The sequence below is a fragment of the Urtica dioica genome, chromosome 2 (genome assembly GCF_054948205.1).
Source record: "Urtica dioica subsp. dioica isolate 48M chromosome 2, U.dioica_male_clone48M_v1_H2, whole genome shotgun sequence".
NCBI lineage: Eukaryota > Viridiplantae > Streptophyta > Magnoliopsida > Rosales > Urticaceae > Urtica > Urtica dioica.
In genome coordinates, this window is record NC_142757.1 from 8,599,611 (window position 1) to 8,624,404 (window position 24,794).

Sequence of the window (24,794 nt, forward strand, 5' to 3'; positions counted from 1 at the left end):
ACCACTTGGTCTGGCCTTGGGTCGAACCGTTCTGGAGCTTCTGAATAGTTTTCCGAAAACAAGCGACAACATTCATAATATTTTATTTCTTTTTTGTAGTCCAAGAAGTTACGATATCATGTTTCACTAGTACAAAAAAGACTTTTGGGTGCGAATTTTTTGGTCACCCAAAAGTCCGCACATAAAGGTCTTTTGTAAAAAGTCGCACCCATAAGTCATAACTTTCAGGTGCGACTTTTAGGTGTGACTTTTCGCACCTATATTCGCACCCAATTATGACTAAAAGTATGTTGAAAATAGCGGGTAAGTATTTTGGGTGAGAAAAAATCACACCCAAATTTGGTGGGTAAGTTTTTGGGTGCGACTTCTCGCACCCAAAAGCCGTTTGCATTTACCTTTGGGTGCGAAAACGTCGCACCCAAAGTTGGCGGGTATGGTTTTGAGAGCAACTTTTGGCACCCAAAAGTTATTCTCCTTGACTTTTCGGTGCGACAAAGTCGCACCCAAATATGGTGGTTAGGCTTTTGGGTGCGACTTTTCGCACCCAAAATACCCTACCCGCCATATTTGGGTGCGACATCGCACCCAAAGGTAAAAGTAATTTTTTTTAAATCTTTGTACTCATATTCTAAGTCGCATTAATTAAAATATTCATTAAATAAAATTGACTAATAACATTCATTTGAAAATTCATTAGATAGTTTTAGTTAAAATATTCATTAAATAATATTAATTACATAATTATAATAAAAATTCTGATGTTTGATAAATAATTAAATAAACATTTAATCCTATTCTTTTTCTTTCCCTTTTCCCCTTACTGGGGTTCTACACTATTGCTTGATTGCACTATCTCCTCTTCCGCTAAATCTTCCTCGTGCACTGTTCCTGTTCATCGTACGTTCTCGGTGGAACTCTGCTGAAGCTTGCGGCGTCGTCTGAGCATCTGCCATTGAAACTGATGGTGGCGTCGTTTGAGGATCTGCCATTTAAATTGATGGTGGCGTCATCTGAAGCGTCGGCATCATCTGAGGCATCGGCGTCATCTGAGGCATCATGGGGCAGGACGACATATGAGGCAAGGGCGAAAATTTTTGTGTGAACACGTAGAGCTGTCGGTGCATCTCCTCCAGCTTGGCTTGCGAGGATCACCTCAACTCGTCAATAGCGGCTTGTTGTGCCACCAATTGGGTCTGTCGCTCGCTAACCGCTGGATCTGGAAAGCGCCGCGATGACGAACTTGATGATGTACTTTCGTCCAGAGCCTGAGCAATGGCCTAAGATGATCTTGGGACCGAGGGACCTATCCCGACATACCAATCTTCACGGTGCCCGAGAACGTCTTGCATCACGTACTGCTCTGTGTCGTCCATGTTAAATGGTGTGCCTTGCTCCTCTGCTTGTCGCTGAAGATATGCCACTTGATCGACTATTCGTGCCTTTACACCAATGATCAAAATACCGTTACCGTTCTAAGCTTTTGAATTTACTGGTAACCCCCGGTACCATAAAGGAATACCGAGGAAAGCAGGAAAAAAAAAAGAAACCGGTACCGTTGAACTTACTGTTACCGTAGAGGAATACCGTCAAATACCGTATTTACCGAGGAGAATTCAGAAAAGAAATATACAAAAAAAACATACAAAGTACGTTGGATAAAATTCATAAAATTAAAAATAGTGTAGAATGTTTCAACACAATACCAAATTACAAACACAACAAAAAGTAAGTTCAATAGTAAAAACAAAAATGATAAAGTTCAACACAATCCATCAAATACTATAGTTCAACAAATTCAACATAAAAGGGATATAAATGAAATGACTACTCATAGTGACGATATGCAGCGGTCATACAGTAATCATACCAATTCATATAATGAGCACATGCAGGAAAGTACCTGTCCAAGTGATAGTCGTACTCATACTAGATGAAGCAACAAACATGGAGTGGAGGGGATAATCTAGAACTGGTCGCACCGTTTTGAGAGCTTGACTTGATGCATAGTAGTCCTGGTTCTAACTGGAAAATCCGTCATCATAAGAGAACTCCGTGCCTTGAGGACTAATTGATACCGATCCGAAGTTGTAGGACAAGTCATCAACGTCATTGCTAGATGTAAATGACATGGCATCATTCATACCTCATCACTGACCTCCGCGCCCGTATCCTGAATCAAAAAAGGCAAGGTGATGAAGACGATCATAATCTTCTTCCGATGGTGCGTATCCAACTTGAGCACCGCCGACATCACCAAATGAAGTGCCTCCAGCAGTAAAGGAACCTCCACCACCTCCCCCTAATCCACCTTCATCTCCACCTCCTTCGCTTGATCTACGACTTGAACCTCCACCATCTGAATCCGAACTGTCTCCGGATCCGCGTTGAGGTTGGACGTCCTCGTTCAGCACTCGCTTCGGATCAACTCCATGCTCTCGAGCCGCTTCAGCTATTGTCGGATCTGGGTTCTGGTTGACATCGTCCATGTGAACTTCTTCAATCCAGTGGAGCATTTCGTCGACTCCCTCATTGTCATTCCCCGAGCGTTCGAAAGCTCGTTCGATGATATCCAAAGGATCCATCGGGGTGAGGTTGTTGTCGTGAATCCGAGTTGCTTCTCGGAGCTGCAAATTCATGTTGTATGAGAAGAAAACAAGCTTCTCGAGTCTGCTGTACGCTAGACGGTTCCTTTGTTTTGTGTGGACGAGGGCAAATGTACTCCAATTCCTCTCACAAGCGGAGGCGGATGAAGTTTGTGATAAAATTCGAATGGCCAATGTCTGTAAAGTCGGGGTCCAATTTCCGTAAAGCTCCCACCACTCACTTGCAATCATGTGACATAAATCATATCATGTCATTTCATACCATTCCATGACATAGTTAATGCATACAATTCATCTCACAAGCTTACTTGAACAAAGGGTGCCTCGTGCCGAAACAACACTTCTTTGTGAGAAGTCCCTCGAGCGTCTCGAAATGCGATTAACTGTAATTAGAAAATCAAATAAGACTCATATATTCATAATGTGATATACCTTGTAACAATTCATACCTCTCTCCCAAGATTTAACCCATCAAGATCGGGATGCGAGAAGTGGAACACCTTTGTGACAGCGGCCATGTGAGTATTGTTCATGGTTATATCCGGGTTAAACAGCTACTTTGGATTTAGGAAGAAAGCTGCAATATGTAGTGGTTGTTCCATTTGAGTACTCCATCTGTGGTTCACGATGTCGACGACCCATTTTTCCCACTCATCGCTTCCAACTTTTTTTTCATCTCGTGGAAGACGTAGTATAGTAATCCCATTGTGGGATGCACCTCAGTGTCCACTAATCGAAGTGTGGTGTACATCGGCTCGAATATGGCACACACTTCGTCCACCGAATGCCAAAACCTGGGGTTTAAACAAGTCTCAGATATGGATATACCTATAGGTGTTGCACTCAATTTGGAATCATCCCACCATTGACTACTGAACATCGTCCTCAACGCAGCTCTCTTCTCTCGGAGACTTCTGAGAGCTGTATAGTTCGTGGAAAATCTTGTTGTGCCGAGACGTATGATTTCACCTGGGGATGTGTCCCGTAACTTGGACAGAACAGTGATGTGGTTGTAGATGAACTTTGTCGCATCCCTCGTTGCTTTGATAGTCTGCTTAACACTATCTCTCTTCCCAATTTCTTCAAACATCAGATCTAGACAATGTGCGGCGCAAGGTGTCCAGTACACATTATACTTGCATTGTAATTTCAAACCGGTACTCTTGTAGTTCGAACCGTTGTCGATCACAATCTGGACGACATTGTGTTTTCCAATTTCTTTGACCACTGACCTCAATATTCCGTAGATGTACTCCCCTGTTTTCGTATGCTTTGACGCATCAACGGACTTTAAGAACACTGTTGCACCAGCACAATAAACCATAATGTTTATGATGCTTAGTCTAGTCGGCCCCGTCCAACCATCAGTGAGTATGGTGCATCCGTATTTTACCCACCGCTTCTTTTTTTTTCAATGTAGTTCTCCATGTCTGCAACCTCCATATCGAGGTACTTGTTATGAATTTCATACGGAATTGGTATAGGAACTCCTGACCTGCAAATGCAATATGTCAATATACATCATGTTAACGTTTCAAGAACAGATGCGATTTGACAATATGGAAATACAATCAGTTATCACGAATTGAGGATTACCTAGATCTTGAGCGGTCGCTATCATGTTTTTTTAACTTATGCGAGGCCGCCTTACTCGCCGGCACATGTTGGTGAACAAAGAATTTTGTTATGTTTCTTCCGAGCCACGTTCTCTTCTTCGGCTCCACCATCTCATCAATTTTTTTGCTTAGCACTCGCTGACTTATATATTGACGGAGCAGCTGGTGGAGATTTTGCCGTAGAACCACTGCCGGGCCCCGGCATCATCCGAGCCTCCCATTTCGTCTGAGCCGCCTCTTGTCTTGACCTCTTCATCGGTGCTCGTAATTGCGCTTCGTAGTTTTCATCGTCTGATTCTTCCACACCAACATTTTTATTCAATGTCTTGCGAAGCGTAGAATCCAACGACTGTTTCTTCTTCTTTTTTACGACATTGCCTTGAAGTAAAGCTTGCATCTCTGCTTTCACTTCAGGAGGGAATTTTTCACAAAATCTGACACTCTTGGTTGGGTCTACATGGGCTAGGTGGTTTTTCACTCTCGTGATGCCGCCACCTCCCATAATGTGCTCGCAAAATATACAGTGCTGGCCGCTACTTTTTCCGGGAACGAGTGTACAATACCTCCTAGCTGGGTCGGGGGCCGACATTCTTGCAAGTTGCAACCTACAAATTAATAAATCACCTTTAGTAAATTAAATTAAACTAACAATCATGAATCGTATTCACAAGATCTAACATATTCCCGAATCTAAATGAAAATTAAAAATAATTCATAACAACGTTCAACATAACCTTAATCATCACTAACTAATCACAAAATTAGAAAATAATTCGGATTAATTACAAAAAAATTATAAGCATCAACACAAACTCTAAAATTAAAAAGAATTCATAACAATTTCTTCATAAATCAATAAACAAGTTCAACATAACCTTAATCATCACTAACTAATCACAAAAATTACAAAATAATTCGGATTAATTACAAAAAAATTACAAACATCAACACAAACTCTAAAATTAAAAACAATTCATAACAATTTCTTCATAAATCAATAAACAAGTTCAACATAATCTTGATCATCACTAACTAATCACAAAATTACAACATAATTCGGATTAAATACAAAAAATTTACAAACATCATCACAAACTTTAAATAAACACTACATTCATGCTCACAACTATCAATTTATACTTAATCTTCAAGAATTATCACTAGTCCAATTAATAGCATCAGGTGCGACAAAAGTCGCACCTGAAAGCATAAGTGTCGCACCTGAAAGTATCATCAGGTGCGACTTTAGATGCGACAAAGTCGCATCTGAAAGTGCGCACCTGATGATTTTAGGTGCGACTTGTCGCACCTGAAAGTCATCACTATCAGGTGCGACATTTTAGGTGCGACTAGTCGCACCAAACGTCGCACCTAAATATCCTCCAAAATAAGTTATTAAAGCGGGAGTTATAGTATCAGATGCGACTAGTCGCATCGGATACCTTCGCGGGAAAAGTATCAGATGCGACTAGTCGCATCTGATAGTAATTCCCCGCGAAATATTTGGCGGGTTACAGTACAATCAGATGCGACTAGTCGCATCTGATTGTCTGTAGTTTTTTTTTTTTAAAGAATCAGCCTATTAAATATATAAAAATTATAATTTAAAAAATTATTTAAAAATTAATTAAATAATTTTTTTGTTAAACTAAATAAATAATTTGAATAATATTAATTAGAATAATTATATAAATAATTTAATAGAAATTCTAATATTAAATTCATAAAATTTGATAATTTACGTTCAATAAATTAAAAAAATTACAATTTATTCTTTTTGTTTCCCTTTTTCATTCGAAGTCTGCCAATTCTGGAATGCACGGCCTCCTCTTCCGCCAGATCTTGCTCGTGCGCCTTGGCGGCCTGATGCGCTGCCGCTCGAACGATGTCGCTGAAATTCTACTGAACCTGGAGTCTGAACATTCGGCATTGAAGCGGATGGCGGCGTCTGAACATTCGGCATTGAAGCTGATGGCGGCGTCGTCCCAGGGTGCATCATCGCCGGGGATGTCTGCATGGGAGACGGATGCTGCTGTGTGTAGGCAAAGAACTGTCGCTGAAACGCCTCCATCTGAGCTTGTTGTGCGGCCAACGCTGCTTGTAGCTCGCTAATCACTGGATCTGGAACGCGCGTCGATGAAGAACCTGAGGACGAGTTGTCGTCCTGAGCTTGAGCCAAGAGATACGAGGATCTCGGGATCGAGGGACCTGTCCCGACATACCAATCTCGACGTTGCCCGAGAACAGTATCCATCGCGTACTGCTCCGCCTGGTCTATGTCAAACGTTTGGTCTGACTCCGCTGCTTGTCGCTGCATATCCTCGACTTGAGTCATAATTCGCGCCTTTAAACATATGTTAAAAAAATTATTAAGATTATCGAAACTTGATTATTAAGTAATTAACACAAGTAACTTACAAATGCTTGTTGCGCCCAAGCTGTCGTCCAATTGCCTTGATCATCTTGATGTTTTTTCTCCCACGTGTTTAACGCCGAGGCCAAAGTCCCATCTTCCCTACTCTGCAGTTCTTATGAAAATATGAGTAATGTATTTATTGCAAAAAAAAATATTACAAAATTAGAATAAACTTACGTTCAAATGTCGATGAGCCAAAAAAGAAATCGACCCTTTGTGTGGACTTCGTTTTCTTGTTCTTTGAATTGTCTCTGTTGCGAGTAGACTTTTTCTGCACATATTAAATTGCGTTATAATTCGATTTCATAGAAGATAACATATTTTTTTTGAATTATACATTACCTTCCAATCGTCAGTTGCGAACTCCTCTATCACCTTCTCCCAATCGTCTTTTTGATATCCTTTTGGGATTTCTTTCTTGGCGACATTCATTTGCCCACAACATTTTCCTAAGAAAGTCCCTGATAATCTAGACTTTTGGTTGTGCCTCACTCGCTTTGCATCGCGAATGATAGTCTGGTCAATCTGATGACGATAGCAATCCGCCGGAAGCAGCTCCTCGGTCTCATCATCCTTGTACACGAAAGTGTACTCGGAATGAAGTGCGCTCAGAATATTGCCAACATCTGGGGCGTCACTTCGTTCCAATCACGAAGTGTGACCGGGATATGGACTTTCACCAAAGCGCCGACGCGGTTGTTGAATACTCCTACCTTTTTTATTGTTTTTCTTACGTCCTGGTAGAAAGTTTGGTTGATTGGGTCATACCTAACAACTTTCGCACCGGGTACCCCAAGCGCTGCTTTTGCCGAAGTAGAGCCGGTTGTTGGTCCCCTTGTTTTCTTAGGAACTTGGGAACCCGGTGTCTCTAGCGGAGACTCATCTCCACCTGCTCCTGAATGGTATAGCGGAGACTCATCTCCACCTGCATCTGACATCCTGTAAGATGTGAACAATATTAGTAAATAAATATTAGTTTTCTGTTTAAAAAAAACATGGACGGCACCACGGATTTTATTATTAACAAACCTCACATATGGCGGAGGAAAACCGTGGTTAGATTATATAGTAAATAAACATACAAAAAAGATATTAATCATTCATCATCATCTATGCCTATAATGTTAATATCATCTTCTATATCGACATCAACATCTTCTCCCTCAAAAACGACTTGTCTCTCATTTTCATCATCTTCTTCTTCATCTTCGTCAACGACAGTCACTAACTCAGCTTCATCGATTTCGTGTCGATGATTCAAACGCTCGATGTTTGACAACTCTATAGTCAATGGGATCGAGGCTGAGTTGGAGGGATCAACTTCAGGAATGTCCCAAATCCCTCGATGATTGCATTTCTGGACGATTTCCCAGTCGCCGCCTTTAACAAGATCTTCGATGTAAAAAACTTGTTTGACTTGAGTCGCGAGTACGTACGGCTCCTCTTTAAACCACTGTTTCGCAGTATAAGCACTCGTTTCTCCAGTAGTCTTATCGGTGTGCACTAGTCGGTTTGCATGATACTTGTCACCGTACCAAATGCATTTGAACAATACAACACTACAGTTATGCCTATAGTTCACGACGATGACGTCTTCCATTCGACCATAGCAAGTGAAATCATCCACAAGTACACATACACCGCTATTTTGAGTGACTCGTTGATTATCGCGACGACGAGTGATGAACTTCACGCCATTTACAAAGCAGCTCGGATATTGATAGGCGACTTGAAGGGAACCGATAGAGAGCGAATAGAGCTCGTCAGACACGTTAGAATCACTAGCTTTCATATCAAAAATCTGATTACGAAAGAAAGCATTGATTAGCACTTGTGCGTTTATCAAAAAATTGCATTGATATTGTGTTATTACCTTCTTCTCAAACCAAATTTTGAACCTCTTTCAATGCTCCGCTTCAATATCGCGAACTCCAGATTCGCTCAAGAGATCCAAATGCTCGCTGTTATTAAAAACATTACTTCAATAGCAATATATAAAAAGAATGAATTGAAACACATTCCCAACGATAACTTACGTCAAATATGGATCCACTTCAGGACAGGTTGTATAGATGTACCACTCCGCGTTCTCTTTCTGTTCATCATCTAATACTATCGGTTTCATCATCCCATAAGGCACACACATCTTGGATCGAAAAACAGAGAGCTCTCGCACTTGAACTTCATCTACACTTTTTTTATCTTCAAGATACCTTGCAACGAACGTTAGAGCTTCTTCTACAACATAAGCTTCCGCAATAGAGCCCTCTGGTCTAGCTCTATTTTTGACAAAATGTTTTAACGTCCCAAGGTATCTCTCAAATGGGTACATCCACCGCATATGCACCGGGCCGCCATACAACGCTTCATCTGGTAGATGAATCGCCACATGAATCATGATCATGAAAAAATCTGGTGGAAATATCATCTCAAGCTTACACAAGATCTCGATGATAGACTCTTGCGCATTTTCAAGATCTTCTACTCTCAAGGTTCTCAAACTTATCATCTTGAAAAAGTTGCAAAGCTCGGAGATCGTCTGATGTATTTCTTTTGGCAGAAAAGGACGAATACCAATAGCCAACAACCTCTGCAAGATCACGTGGCAATCATGCGACTTCAAACCTGTGAGCTTTCCATCAGCAGTCACATTTTTCTTCAAATTCCCAGCGACCCCATCTGGAAATTTGACAGATTGGAGGAACTCGGTAAATCGCTGCCTCTGAACAAGGGTTAAGGTGTACGATGCTCGCGGTTTGTACCACGAATCCCCTTGTTTTTTCAAGTGGAGAGCGGTCTTGATGCGCAAGTCCATCAAATCAAACCTCGCCTTATCTGTGTCGTACTTCTTCTTTTCTAAGCTGAGCAAGGTTCCGAGAAGATTCTCGCACACGTTCTTCTCTATGTGCATGAAGTCCATGTTATGCTTCAACTCCAAATATGACCAGTACGGCAACTCGTAAAAGATGCTTTTCTTGGCCCAATTTAGTTCGCACTCGGCTCGCTTTCGTTTTCTGCCCACGGAGCCAGCATGTTTTCCAGTTGTCGTGCAAGAGACACTAGCCAACTGAGCGAGTATGTCTTGCGGAGTCAACTTCTCGGGTTTACTGCGTTTCTCGTGGTGATCCTTGTAGTGATCGGTGCTTTTTCTCAATCGGTGATGCATACGCAAGAATCGACGATGGTCGTAGTAGACGATCCTGTTTCTGACTTTCAAAGACGGCGTGTCAAGGTTGCACGTCGGGCAAACAAGATACCCTTGGCCACTCCATCCCGATAAATAGGATCGAGCTGGAAAATCGTTAATCGTCCAAAGTAGCGCGGTACGCAATCGAAACACTTCATCGTTGGTGCCATCTCGAACGCGGAATCCGGTCTCCCACAGTTCTTTCTGCTCTTTGACAATTGGCTGCAAAAACACGTCCATGTCCTTTCCTGGTGAGTGAGGCCCCGGGATCAAAAGCGTCAACATCAAGTACTCTATCTTCATGCATAACCAAGGCGGAAAGTTGTACGCAGTTAGTACCACAGGCCACATGTTGTACGATAAACTCATTTCTCCGAACGGATTGAATCCATCCGCAGCTAGTCCAAGCCGCACGTTTCGAGGCTCTGCAGCAAAGCCTGGGTATCTCTCGTCCAGGTTTTTCCACGTCGTACCATCCGCAGGATGTCGTAGAACACCAACTTCCCTGACGCGATCTCTTTCGTGCCACTGCATCAGAAGCGACGTGTGTCGAGACGCGTACAACCGCTTCAATCGATCTTTAAGGGGAAAATATCGCAAAATCTTTTGCAGTATCATTTTCCCAGTTGGCTTCCATCTGCTCTCGTTGCATACTGGGCACACGTCGACTTCCGCGAGATCTTTTCGAAATGGGACACAATCGTTAATAAACGCATCGATCATCTCGTATCCCATGCCAAAACGCTTCAGCTTCGCCTTTGCCTCGTAATGCTTCTCCGGAATTCGATTACCAGCTGGATGAGACTTCTTCAAGAGCTGTAAGAGTTTTGTAAACGACTTGTTCGTCCAATGGTTTGTGACTTTGAGGTGCATCAGCGAAACCAAGAACGACAAAGAAGAAAACTCTTTGCATCCAGGGTATAATTCTGCTTCCAACTCGGCGAAGAGGTCTTCCACTTGCTCCTCTGCACGCACCTCGCTCTGGGTTGGCTCTGTAGCATCGTCGAAATCCTCGTGATCCATGATATCCTCCACAGCACCGTGCAATCCTCCTATTCCTCTCTGATCTGTTCCTCCGATGGAATCTTCTTCATGAGGAAGGACGACACGCTCGAGCTCGCCGTGATGATACCATTTTGTGTAGCCTAGGGTAAACCCCTTGTTCAGCAAATGATTCCTGACAACCCCGATGTCGTGCCATCTCACGTTGTTGCAAGGTTTGCAAGGACACCGATATTTGCCATTTGTAGTCGCAGTTTTTCGGACAACGATTTGGGAGTCGTAGACGGTTAGACCCAAGGCCGGACCAAGTGGTCTCGTCTCGACTCGAGCGTGTCGGAATTGGTATCCCAAGTCTTCCCTTAGCTGTCTATGGTATCTGTCTCGTCCAGGCACCTGAAAAGCAAGCAGAGAAGGTGTGAACTACAAAGGGGAAACAGAGGGGTTGCCTCTGTTTACCTCTCCGACGCTCAACATTAGTAGGATTGAGGTGGTTTGTAGAGGGTTTAGTGTTTAGAGGTCGAGACTTGAGAGAAACGAGCGAGGTACGAGTTCGACAGCGTTTCAGTACTCAAATTCGGATTACCTGGACTAGGGGAGAGACCCCTATATTTATAGGCAACCAAGGAGCGTCATGAACAACCCCTTGGCCGAGGGCTGCCTCTGACCCGGCCATGGCCGGCTCTGACTCGGCCGTGGAGGCCATGGCCGGCTCTGACTCGGCCGTGGAGGCCATGGCCGGCTCTGACCCGGCCATGGCCGGCTCTGACTTGGCCGTGGAGGCCATGGCCGGCTCTGACTCGGCCGTGGAGGCCATGGCCGGCACTGACCCGGCCATGGCCGGCTCTGACTCGGCCATGGCCGGCTCTGAGGTGGCCATGCGCTGGGAAAGACTCGGGGAAGCCGCCATGTGTTGTTGTTGCCGTACCGGGCCGGAATGGACCGGTAACATTAGCCCCCCGAGTTTCCGGTCGAGCGTAGGTCGAGTGGAAACTCAAAGTCAACGCTTTCATGCGGATGCGGGATGAATGCTCTCGGGTTTGTGTCACGGGGGACGGCTTTTGTTGCGCGTGTCTTATTTTCTCAATCCACTAATGAAGGCGTGATTGATTAGCATGACTTTATTGTGTGTGTCTTATTTTCTCAATCCACCAATGAAGGCGTGATCGATTAGCACGACTTTATTGCGCGTGTCTTATTTTCTCGACCCACCAATGAAGGCCTGATCGATTAGCACGACTTTATTGCGCGTGTCTTATTTTCTCGACCCGCCAAAGAAGGCGTGATCGATTAGCACGACTTTATTGCGCGTGTCTTATTTTCTCGATACACCAATGAAGGCGTGATCAATTAGCACGACTTTATTGCGCGTGTCTTATTTTCTCGATCCACCAATGAAGGCGTGATCGATTAGCACGACTTTATTGCGCGTGTCTTATTTTCTCGATCCACCAATGAAGGCGTGATCGATTAGCACGACTTTATTGCGCGTGTCTTATTTTCTCGATCCACCAATGAAGGCGTGATCGATTAGCACGACTTTATTGCGCGTGTCTTATTTTCTCTATCCACCAATGAAGGCGTGATCGATTACACGACTTTATTGCGCGTGTCTTATTTTCTCGACCCACCAAAGAAGGCGTGATCGATTAGCACGACTTTATTGCGCGTGTCTTATTTTCTCGACCCACCAAAGAAGGCGTGATCGATTAGCACGACTTTGGCCTCGAGGACTCTATGTAGAGCCTGCACGAGGAGTTACGTGATAAGTCTTTCCTTGGGACCTCCGAGTTTCTCGTGTACTCGTAGAGGAGACTAGAAATTATAATACAACAAGATAAAGACTTCGAGGTGAAATGTAATATAATTACCCTGTAGAAATAGTCAAAAATTACATCCCTGGGCCATTGGCCTTATTGAAATTCGAGATTGTCTTAAAACCGGAAATAAAATGACATAATGAGAAATGGGGACGGGCTTCCGCTGCAGTGCCAGCTTCTGTAGCTTGACCGAGCTAGAGGATGGTGCTCGCCATCTTTTCCTTCCCTTTCTCGTCCACGCCTTGGATGTAGCACATCCTCGCCATCGACTGGTCTCCCAACATGATGGCAATCCCCTTTTCAGTCGGGAACTTCATCATTAGGTGATAGGTGGACGTTATAGCCTTCAATCGGTTGAGAGTCGGGCGGCCGATGATGATGTTGTACGGCGAGGGCTGGTTCACCACTAGGAAGGACACGATGCGGGTGACCTCGAGCCCCCCCGGCGTCCCGAAGGTGACCGGGAGGTCGATAGTGCCCTCCGTCATGACCCTCTCCCCGGAGAAGCCGAAGAGTGGGGTCGAGATTGGGGTCGGTTTCAGTCCGGTCAGCTTCATCCTGTCCAATGCTGATTTGAAGATGATGTCGGCCGAGCTGCCGTTATCAATCAGGATTCTTCGGACGAGATTGTTAGCGACCGGGGCCGAGACGACTATTGCGTCATTGTGCGGGTGGAGAACTCGTGTCGCCTCTTGGACGGTGAAGAACATGGACTCGAACGGGGCCGGAGGGGGAGCCTCGTATGTATGGTTGATGCAGTGCGCAATTTTTCCTCGAGAAACCTCGCGCACGTACTTCTTTCTTTGCGTGGACGAGTCCCCAAACTCCGGGCCACCCATGATCGAGCCCACGACATGCAGCTGTGAGCTCTCCGGTTCTTCAATCGCTGGCTGGTCCGTGACAGTCACCGTCGCTGGACCCTTCCTTCCCTGCCGTGGACGGCCTTCGTGTACCGCGGCCGTCCCGACCGTTCTCAAGACATACTCTTTTAATTTCCCGTCTTGAATCAGGGTCTCGATCTGACGCCTGAGATGATAGCACTCGGACGTCAAATGCCCGTGATCCTGGTGGTACTCACAGAACTTGTTTCGATCCCTCTTCGCGGGATCCTTCGCAAGAGGAGCCGGACTTCCTAGCTTGTCGCGGTGCAGAGCTAGGATCCGCTCTTGCGGAGTGTTCAGTGGGGTGTACGTTGATAACGCTTGGAAGCTATCAACGTGCGAAGATCTTGGACCGGAGAGGGGGCGACCGTTAGGGGCCCGGCCTCCCTTGCTCCTCTTCCTCTGAGGGTCGGGACGATCTTCGTCCTATTCTTCGCGGTGGCGACTACCTTGTCCACCTGACTTTCGGCCATCGCGGCCATCGAGATAGTCCTCGATTCCCATATGTGTGCGGGCTCTCGTCATCAGCTCCGCCATGTCTCGCGGGACTTGCCCGACAATGGACTTGAGGAAGTCGCTCGTGCGAACTCCCTCGGTGATCGCTGTGATGGCGTCCTTGTCGTCGAAGCCCTCGACTTTGTGAGACTCCTCAATGAAGCGAGCGATATATTGTCTCAATGTCTCATCTCTCCCTTGTCGAATGGAGAGGAGGTGGGTCTTCGACTTCTTTTGTGCCACAAGCGTGGCAAAACGAGCGAGGAAAGCCTCTCGCAAGGCCCGGAAGGACGGGATGCTTCCAGGCCTCAAACTTCGGAACCACTCAAAGCCCGACCCTGTGAGGGTTAGGCTGAAGGCTTGACAGAGGGTCGCATCCGACTGTCCTTGCATTGTCATCCACGTCTCGTAGTGTTGGATGTGGAAGTTCGGGTCGGTCCGTCCATCATAGGGGGGGATGGACGGCAATTTGAAGTTCCCCACGCAAGGCTGCGCGAGGATTTGTGCGGCGCAGGGAGAGTATGATTCCTCGATCCCTCCATATGATATTTGCCTCCCTGATTCCCTCATCTCGATGATTTGGCTTTGGAGGCTCTGAATCATCGTGACCATATCAAGCCCGTTGGCAGGGCCGATTGTCGGTGCCACGGGGGTCACCGGTCGGCGTTCGTTGGATGCTTGGTCCACGACATTGGCCTGAGGTCGGCCGAGAGTTGCGGCGGGCAGCGCGTCCCGCCGAGAATTGAGCCTTTGGCGGAGATCCTCCCCTCGGGAGTTTCTTTGCGCCGTCAAGTGTTCTCTAAGGTCCGCGCTAGGTGCGTGGCGAGGCGAGGTCGCCCTTGGTCGGGCCATCCGGCGAGTGCTTCGGCTATCGACCCCATCGTCAACCAGAGTCGCTCTCTCCTCGGCGAGGGGCCGTGTCCGGCCACCTCTTGAAACCGAGGGGGCGAGTCCCCGGGATTGTGACCGTGCCTGTCGTCGAGCCGGGTGCAAGTGATCGGCCTACGCACCATTGGCCCTCTCGGGTCGTGCTTGAGCGAGGCTAGGGGTGGCCTCGTTGGTTCTTGACTCTCCCACGTATTCGGGGTCGGAGTCATCCTGAGCGGATCGATCCTCGACGTCGTAGCCGAGGAGATCGGCGATGAGGGAGCCGTCAACGCCGGGACGGTCAAGGAGCTCCGCGAGCCGCCCGGCCGTGTCCTCTCGGAGCTCGGCCTCGGGGTCGATCATCGGGTCTTGGGGCTGGCTCTCGCTATCGCGAGGTTGCCCTTCAAGACGGTGTGCGAGGAGTCGGAGACCGTACCTCGAGCTCGTCGCTCGCGTACCCACGGAGGTAGTGGGTAGGTGACTCATCTCTCGAGAGTCGTGAGAACAAAGGGAGAAAACTGGTAGAGGGAATGCGTCGTCAAGGTCGAGAGATCCCCTCCTTCTAGCGCCAAAATGTAGTCGCAGTTTTTCGGACAATGATTTGGGAGTCGTAGACGGTTAGACCCAAGGCCGGACCAAGTGGTCTCGTCTCGACTCGAGCGTGTCGGAATTGGTATCCCAAGTCTTCCCTTAGCTGTCTATGGTATCTGTCTCGTCCAGGCACCTGAAAAGCAAGCAGAGAAGGTGTGAACTACAAAGGGGAAACAGAGGGGTTGCCTCTGTTTACCTCTCCGACGCTCAACATTAGTGGGATTGAGGTGGTTTGTAGAGGGTTTAGTGTTTAGAGGTCGAGACTTGAGAGAAACGAGCGAGGTACGAGTTCGACAGCGTTTCAGTACTCAAATTCGGATTACCTGGACTAGGGGAGAGACCCCTATATTTATAGGCAACCAAGGAGCGTCATGAAATAACCCCTTGGCCGAGGGCTGCCTCTGACCCGGCCATGGCCGGCTCTGACTCGGCCGTGGAGGCCATGGCCGGCTCTGACTCGGCCGTGGAGGCCATGGCCGGCTCTGACCCGGCCATGGCCGGCTCTGACTCGGCCGTGGAGGCCATGGCCGGCTCAGACTCGACCGTGGAGGCCATGACCGGCACTGACCCGGCCATGGCCGGCTCTGACTCGGCCGTGGAGACCATGGCCGGCTCTGACTCGGCCGTGGAGGCCATGGCCGGCTCTGACTCGGCCGTGGAGGCCATGGCCGGCACTGACCCGGCCATGGCCGGCTCTGACTCGGCCATGGAGGCCATGGCCGGCTGTGACTCGGCCATGGCCGGCTCTGACTCGGCCATGGAGGCCATGGCCGGCTCTGAGGTGGCCGTGCGCCGGGAAAGACTCGGGGAAGCCGCCATGTGTTGTTGTTGCCGTACCGGGCCGGAATGGACCGGTAACACCATTTTCATTAGGGAATCTTCTTGCAGCGCGAATAAACTCGTTAACACTGGTTTTGTACTACAATGTCACCCGATTATTCTCCGTGATCCAATCTCTACTTGGATTGGACATTTCGCTGAATGAGAGCGAGAAATGAAAGTTTGGAAGAGTTATTGATAAAGGACGACGCAGAACAAAATGAAAGAGAGATTATGAATTCTATGTTATTTTGAGCTCGGATTGAATAAGTTGGGAGTTTTTAAACTAATTAATTCGAAACTCTACCGAAATTTCGGCAGAGTTTCCCCTATTATACTGACAAACCAAAAACCTGCAAAATTATTTAAAAACATACAAAAACCATCCAAAACTATCCTATAAATTATCTCAGCCCTAAACCGAACCTCCGTGGTTCGATCACAACATTTATAAATGAAAAATCGAAATAAACAAAATATCACAAACTATCAAAACATGTCACAAACTATTTTTCTTATTTAAACTTACAATTTCATTTCATGTTAAATCAAATGAAACTAATCACAAATTCATTAACTTATAATTAAAACTAAACACGTGACATTATCAATTACAATTACTAATCAACTTCAAAGTAGCATGTTACAATTAAAATTTTAATTTCATTAAATAATTTTAAACTAAACAACCTATTCATGTAGTTATTCGACTAATTACAATTCCTAATTGATAAATTACAATAAATCAAAACTAATTAAAACAAAACAAATTTAAACTAAACACTAACCTAAACACATTACTAAACATTGTAATTAATTACAATTTCTTTACAATTACAATTAACATACTAATCAAAATTAAATTAAAGAACCTAAACATATTACTAACTATGTAATTTAAATTTACAATGATTAACTACAATTATATTAACTAACATTTACATTTACATACTAACACTTAACATTCTAAATAATTAGTTACTAACATATCTATTTAATTAACTAACATTTACATACTAATTAACTAACTAACATTTTATATCAACTAACCTAATTAACTAAACTAACTAAACTATCAGCCATCTTATATAACAAACAAATTTTTTTTTTTTTTAAAAAAGCTAGACTTACTTGGACAGCTCGGGACAACAGGGGACGGCTCGGTGAAACGGCGGAGGAGGGATCGAGGCAGCAACGGTTCGGTGCAGCGGGGAGAGAGACTCGTCGAGGCAGGGACTCGTCGAGGACAGGGGACGACAGCAGCCCTGCTCTCGGTTCTCGGTTCAGTCAGAGAGAGAGAGAGAGAGAGAGAGAGAGAGGCGGTGAGAGAGAGCTTACCGGGATATCAGCGACGCCAAGGCTGAGCACGCTGTCGAGGCAGAGACGCCGAGGTGTCGAGGCTGAGCGCGCGGCGGTCGGAAGCTCGGCCGGAAGAGCTAACGATGACCTGACGGAGAGAGTGAGAGTGAGGCAGAGAGAGAGCTGGAGAGTGAGAGTGAGCCGGAGACGCCGAGGTGTGAGAGTGAGCCGGAGACGCCGAGAGTAAGGCAGAGAGAGAGCTGGAGAGTGAGAGTGAGAGTGAGAGTGGTCGGAGGGGCTCGAGGCCAAGGGAGAGAGAGAGAGAGAGAAATACCGGTGCTGAGCCGGAGCTGTGGTCGGAGGACAGGAACTCGACAGCGGGGCCGGGGCTGAGCGCAGGACGACGGCTGTGAGTTTAAACAGAGTGAGAGAGAGCGAGGCAGAGAGGGAGTGAGGCAGAGAGGGAGTGAGAGAGAGAAATACCGAGTGAGAGAGAGAGGCAGTGGTGACTGGCGAGGTCCGGTGGCCAGATGAGGCGGAGGTTCGGTGGCCGGGTACGAGGCGGAGGACCAGAGATGCACGGAGGACCGGTGGCCGGGTACGGGTACATGGCGTGGTGGTCGGCAAAGGAAGAGGCCGAGAAGAGAGGGACGGAGGAGAGCTGGGTGGACGGAGGAGAGGGTGGTCGGAGAATGGATTTGCAGAGAGGAAAGGATTTGCAGAGAGTGAAAAAATATGTTTTGAGCGGCTGGAGAAGAAAGGTTCGCGACCTGGGCTTATAAACAAACCCTAACAATCAGGTGCGACTTAGTCGCACCTGATACCTCTTCAGGTGCGACTAGTCGCACCGGATTGTAATTAAAAAAAATTAAAATTTCATTCGCCACGTCAAATTAATGAAATAAAAGAGGGGGAGATGAGGCCCGCTCGAAAATTTAAAACTATCTGATGCGACATAGTCGCACCTGAAAGTTTCAACATATTTTCAGGTGCGACTAGTCGCATCGGATTGTCAAAATCAAAAGACAATTTGAGCGAATTTTTTCGGCTTCTGATTGACTATCCGATGCGACTAGTCGCATCTAAAAGTTATTTAGATGCGACTTTTATATGCGACTAGTCGCATCTGATAGTCTTGCGCATCAGAAAATCAATTTTGTAGTAGTGTATCATGAAATTTCAAGATTTAAACTCAAAATCATAAAAAAAACATAATTAGGTCGGGAAGCTTACCGGGAAATGAGGAGACCGGCGGGATCTGGGCAGAAATGGTCTTCGTTGCGTCGGGAACTAGGCGGGTCGGCGGGATCCGGTCAAGAAGTGGGAAGTTTTTGTGTGGGACGCGGCGGTTTCTGGGCGAGCTCAATCCGTCCCAAATGAAATTTTTTTTAAGGGAAACCGGGTATTTATACCCGGTTTTTTTTTTAACTGGAGCGGACCGGGAAGTGGGAATCGGGTTCCTCACTAGTTCCCGGTCCGGTTCCCCTGGAAACTTCCGGTTTTGGTGGTTCCGGTGTGGGGGAGTTCAAAAGAGGGGCAACCAGTTCCCATCCGGTTCCCCCGGGATTTAAAACCTTGCTTTACACACATGTAAAAAAAATAAGATTATCGAAAATTGATTATTGATTAAAGAATATAATAGTAATTAACAAAAATAACTTACATATGCTTGTCTCGCCCAGTCTGTCGTCCATTCACCTTTTTTGTTATGGTGTTTTTCTCCCACGTTTCTAATGCGGAGCCCAAGGTCCCATCTTCCTTACTCTGCAATTTGTATGAAAATATGAGTACTGTATTTAAGTTCAAAATAAGTAATACAAAATTAGAATAACTTACGTTAATATAACGATGAGCCGAGTAAGAAAGCGGTCCTTGTGTCGACTTCATCTTCTTCTTCGACGAATCCACCTTGTTGCGTTCTGACTTTTTCTGCGAATATTTAATTGCGTCATTATTCGATCTGTTAGAAGATAACATGATATATTAAAATAATACATTACCTTCCAATCGTCTGTTGAGAACTCGTCTACCACCGCCTCCCAATCCTCTTTTTTATATCCAGTTGGGACTTCGTTCTTGGCAACATCTGTTTTCCAGTAGAAGTCCAACCTGAACTTATTTGATAGACGAGACTTCTGGTTGCATTGCCTTTGTTTGGCATTCCGAAGAATAACCTGGTCAATCGTATTCTTAAAGCAATCCGCTGGAATATCATTGCCAGTTTCGGGATCCGTGTACACCAAAGAGAACTCGGAATGAATTGCGCTCAGAATAGCAGCCACTGTCTGGGGAGTCACTTCACTCCAATCACGAACTGTAGGCGGGACATAGGCTTTCACCAAAGCGCCGAGGCGGGTGTTCAATAGTCCGATCTTTGGGTTTTTCTTTCTTGTATCTTAGTAGAAGGTTTGGTTTATTGCAAGGTCTGCAAGGACACCGATATTCGCCACGTTCGTTCGGGAATCTTCTTGCAACACGGATAAACTCGGATACTCTGATTTTATACTGCAAGGACAACCGATTGTTCTCGGTGATCCAATCTCTACTTGGATTGTACATTGATTTGGCTAAACGAGAGAGAAAGAGAAAATTATTGAGAGTTATTGTTAAGGAACAAGGAACGAATGAAGGAGAAATTATAAATTTTACGTTATTTTGAAGTCGGAATTAAAAAATTTGGGTTTTGAGATTAATTGATTGGAAACACTACCGAAATTTCGGCAGAGTTTACAACAAACCATCCAAAACTATCCTAATAATCAACTAACCCTAAACCATCCAAAATTAAAAAATTTCAATTCAATATAAAGCATCCTAATCAATTTACCAATTTCAAATTCCATATCAATTTCAATTCAATCAAAATTCTGTATCAACTAACCCTAAACCATCCAAAACTTAACAATTTAAATTCAATTCCATATCAATTTATCAATTTCAAATTCCATATCAATTTCAATTCAATTTATCAATTTCAAATTCCATATCATCCTCATCACATTTCAAAACTTTAATTAAACTACAAAAATCTAAGAAACTAACAAATGATTAATTACCTAATTAAACTAACAACTTAATAATCAATTTCATTATTAATTACACATTACCAATTTCATTATTAAGTTGTGATTTGTTAAATGTTTTCATTTGTTAACTAAACTAAATCAAGTACAAAATTACAAATCAATTTAACATTTTACAAAAACTAACAACTTATTAATTAAAAATCATTTGTTAACAAATTACCTAATTAAACTAACAACTTAATAACCAATTTCATACACATTACCAATTTCATTATTAATTACACATTACCAATTTTATTATTAATTTGTTATTTATTAAAAAAATTCATTTGTTACATATACTAAATCAATTACAAAATTACTAATCAATTTAACAATTTGCATAATCTATGATAATAAACAACTAACGTATGCCTTAGACAAAAGGCAGCAACGTATCGGGACTGAAAGTCGGAGCTGTCCTTAGCGACTAGGCGAGGCTGCGACTAGGCATCGAGGATGGCCAGGCTGGGCTGCGGGGCTGTTGATCGCCGAGAAGCTCCGACCGAGCTGATACGAGCTGATGGGATGTTGATCGCCGAGAAGCTATAGAGCATGTACAATCTTCACACACACACACACACACACACACACACACACACACACACACACACACACACACACACACACACTCAATCAGAACGGGGTTATTATTCGGGCTCTCAGGCGCTGTAAGCCAAGAGGTGAGAAAGTTACCTCATCCGCGGAGTGGCACTGTGAAGCTCGGACTGGCGCTGTAAGGTTGTACCGCCAAAATCTGAGAGGGAGTGAGAGAGAGAGTGAGTTGGAGAGAGAGACAAAGAGAAGGACATAGAGATTTAGAGAGAAAGATTGAGAGGAGGACTCACCGGGGTGGCTGTCGGACCGGGGCGGAGCTCAGGTGACCAACTGATCGGTTTTGAAGCTCCAACCGGTGAGCTCAACAGCAGTAAGCACCGGAGTAGAGGAGATCGAGATATATATAGTGAGCTAGAGAGAGAGAATGTGAGAGATAGATAGTAGGATAGAGAGAGAGAATGAGAGAAGACTTACCGACCGGAGAGGCTGTCGGACCGGGGTGGAACGACCGGCGAGCTCAAGCGGCGAAGAGGACCAGAGAAATCGAGAGAGTGAGAGCGTGAGAGAGAGAAAAAAGCTCAGTATGAATTTTTTTTTATAACCAGACCTAGAATGTCGCACCCAATGTTTTTGACTGGTCAAAATTTATACAAATGGGGGGAAAAAGACCGCTTAAACATTTGGAGTTTTGGGTGCGACTTAAGTTAACCTTGATTTTTTGGTGCGACTTTGTCGCTCCCAAAGGTATTAATGAACTTTTTGGTGCGACTTTTCGCACCAAAATTTAAAAAAATCAGCGAAATATTTTAGTTGCTTCAATGTCTTTTGGATGCGACTTTTCGCACCGAAAGTCTTTTTTTTGTGCGACTTTTAAGTGCGAAAAGTCGCACCCAAAAGTCATCCGCACCGAAAAACTGTATTTGTAGTAGTGTTTTTTAGGTTAATTTTCGTTTATTTTATACACGATAAGTTTTAACTGGTTGAAACATTGACTAATAGTTAGTTTCTATGGCTAGTATTTCTCTAAATAGCTAGATTATAAATTTTACCAAGCGTTAGACACATCACTAAAACCATATTTGAAATTGACTGTAAATTACTGCTGTACGGATAATTTTCTAGATTTCTGATTACGTATAAATAATTGATGTTTTCTCTCTTTGCGATTGGTTTCTAAACAACTTTGCAAATATAATGATCACTTTCTGTCCATTTATATTCCTCACATAGTCCATGCAACCAAAAGCTGACACACCCTGTTTTAAAATTGTATCTTTGCATCGTATTTTTACAAGACAAGTAGAAAGACACGATGAGCTAAAATGTCGATCATGGGTAAGAAGAAAAGAAAGAAAAAACACATGAATTGGGATTGAGTTTAAGAGGAGGAGAAGGTGTCAATGATGGTGGTGTGGAGCGGGTCGCTCAAGTGGGTAGCCCAGTTGTTGAGCGGGCCTTTGCCGGTGGCGGCGGCCTGGACTGCGAAGCCCAAGAAGCCGACCATGGCAAGGCGGGCGTGCTTGATCTCTGCAAGCTGGAGCACTGCCTTCTTCTCTGGGTCAGCCGCGAGGCCCAACGGGTCGAAGAAGCTGCCACCTGGGTAGAGCCTCTTCTCTGAGTCCAGCTCTGCGTTCCTTTGGAACTCGATGTACCCGATCACCAGCACTTCAATCCAGATCAAGGTGGTGATCGAGAACGGAAGTGGCTGTCCCAAGTATGACGATCCATCCACCAGCTCAACCTGATTTTTAATTATGAGTGTATAAATCCATAATTCAGGAATCATTAACTGAAATAATTTTGAAATTGAAGCTTGTTAAACCTAAAGATCTCCGCTCTTTTTTTACGCTAAAGATCTCTTTTGTGTTTAGCTATCATATAATGCAGCTAATTAAGGTGAATCTATGACAATGTATCTTCATTCTTCTGATCCTACTAACCAAACTAAGTTACTCTTGATCATATATTTACAAATTCAAAGTGTTCCGTATCTTTTCACATCTAAATATGTCCTTCATTTCCGACAGTCGTTTTTCTGAAAAATTTAAAAGTAATAATACCACGCAAATCGTGCATCCCACGATCTGATCACAAACTAAATGAATCGCAAGAAAAGATACAAAAGTAATTGTCATTTCTTGTAAAAAAAAAACATCTGATATTTCAAGCTACAAGCGAAAAAGGTGAGTACCTTGCCGGCGTCTTGCCAGGTGACGCCGGTTAGCCACTCGACGGTTAGCGCGCCAAGGGTGGCGAGCATGGCCCACCTGCCGTGGATGAGCTCGCACTCCCTGAACCTCTGAAGCCCGAACACCTCGGTGTAGGGCTGGAACGGCGTCGACGTTACTTCCCCTCCTTCAAACCGCGTCCCTATGATGTCACCAGCCAAGTTCTTTGCCAAGTTCTGGTCCAGAGAGTCCAGGTCGTACTGCAAATACTCCGCGGGTTTCCCAAGCCCAAAGGGATCGAACCCGTAGTCCCCGACCAGGCTCCCGTCCAGGTACTCCGGAGCCTTCGCGCCAGGGAACCACAACGGCCTCTCTGAGAACGTCGAGGATTTCGGGGCTTTCTTAGCCACCTTCTTCTTCCCGAACCCGAATCGCGCCTGGGTTCGGCCCAAGGACGACCCGTGCACGTCAGGGAGCCGAGTCCCGAGGAAGGACGAAGTGGCTGCGGTTGCTGTGGTGGCTGCCATTTGGCCTTTCCTTCTTTCCTTTCTTTTTACGTTGCAAAAATGTTTTTGGGAGGAGGGAATAATACTATTTTGTTTGGTTGAAAAGAAGAAAGAAAAAAAAAATACGCACTTATTTGGAGCTTGGGAAGCGAGAGATAGTAGGTTGGATTATCCACGGTGACGCATTTGTGGTCGTTGGATTAGGGGAGAGTATCCATCTGACGGACGACGGAGGGTCAGGCCTTATCTCTGCCTTATCTGATGTGTGGGAGTTTGGGTCCCACTTTCAGCCTGTGAGTGGTCCGTGATTTTTACGTGGTTGTGGCTTCTCCTGCTTATTCATAAAATCTAGTGTGAAATGTCATTGGTGCTTTTTTCCCCTCTTTTACAAACTAATTTTTTAGACAGAAATTGTAAGCCAAGAGATCAAATAAAAAATAAAAGTTGTTTTCTTACTCTCGTGTCATTGTTAGGAATCCAAATATCATGGACATTATAATTACGTTATAAAAAAAAGGATGTTATAGTAATTTCAAATAATTAGATGTTTAATATGTGAATATCTGAAAGTTACGATGACTAGTAAAAACAGAAGGGATTAATAACGAATAGGAGCAACACAATTGCATATATTTTTTTTGTTTTAAATGTAATGCAGACTAACACAGACACAATTTTAAAATTATCGCTCTGAAATTTCTTTGAAATAAGAGGTAGAGAGCTTCAAATATATGTTAGCCACAAAAGAGCCAATAAGCATGACCCATATCCGGGCTCATCGGGGTCGGGGAGCTCAATGCCGGCGACCCGTAACGGTTCGCAATCTGGCTCAAACTCAACGCAACCTCTGGTTCAAACGCTTCTATAGATAATGCGTCGTACGGACCAACTAGGTGTCTCACTG

The 24,794-nt window shown here is 44.9% G+C and overlaps 2 protein-coding genes and 1 long non-coding RNA gene across 3 annotated transcripts; all 3 read right to left on the bottom strand.

Annotated features, from left to right (window-relative positions):
* Window positions 1–3,225: 3,225 nt before the first annotated feature.
* LOC149404054 (uncharacterized) lies at window positions 3,226–4,808 on the bottom strand. The gene is made up of 3 exons (XM_089607374.1): window positions 4,375–4,808; window positions 4,001–4,098; window positions 3,226–3,902 (listed from the first exon to the last, which is right to left on the bottom strand). Exons 1-3 carry the CDS (start codon window positions 4,806–4,808, stop codon window positions 3,226–3,228), a joined length of 1,209 nt encoding a protein of 402 aa, XP_089463500.1.
* A 16,152-nt stretch (window positions 4,809–20,960) lies between these two features.
* LOC149404055 (uncharacterized) lies at window positions 20,961–21,653 on the bottom strand. Its single transcript, XR_016294155.1, has 3 exons — window positions 21,507–21,653; window positions 21,355–21,415; window positions 20,961–21,222 (listed from the first exon to the last, which is right to left on the bottom strand). It is a non-coding gene; the product is annotated as an uncharacterized LOC149404055 (long non-coding RNA).
* Window positions 21,654–22,450: 797 nt separating this feature from the next.
* LOC149404056 (chlorophyll a-b binding protein CP29.2, chloroplastic-like) lies at window positions 22,451–24,014 on the bottom strand. The gene is made up of 2 exons (XM_089602987.1): window positions 23,408–24,014; window positions 22,451–22,957 (listed from the first exon to the last, which is right to left on the bottom strand). The coding sequence occupies exons 1-2, from the start codon at window positions 23,909–23,911 to the stop codon at window positions 22,595–22,597; spliced, it is 867 nt and encodes a 288-aa protein (XP_089459113.1). The 5' UTR covers window positions 23,912–24,014; the 3' UTR covers window positions 22,451–22,594.
* Window positions 24,015–24,794: the final 780 nt, after the last annotated feature.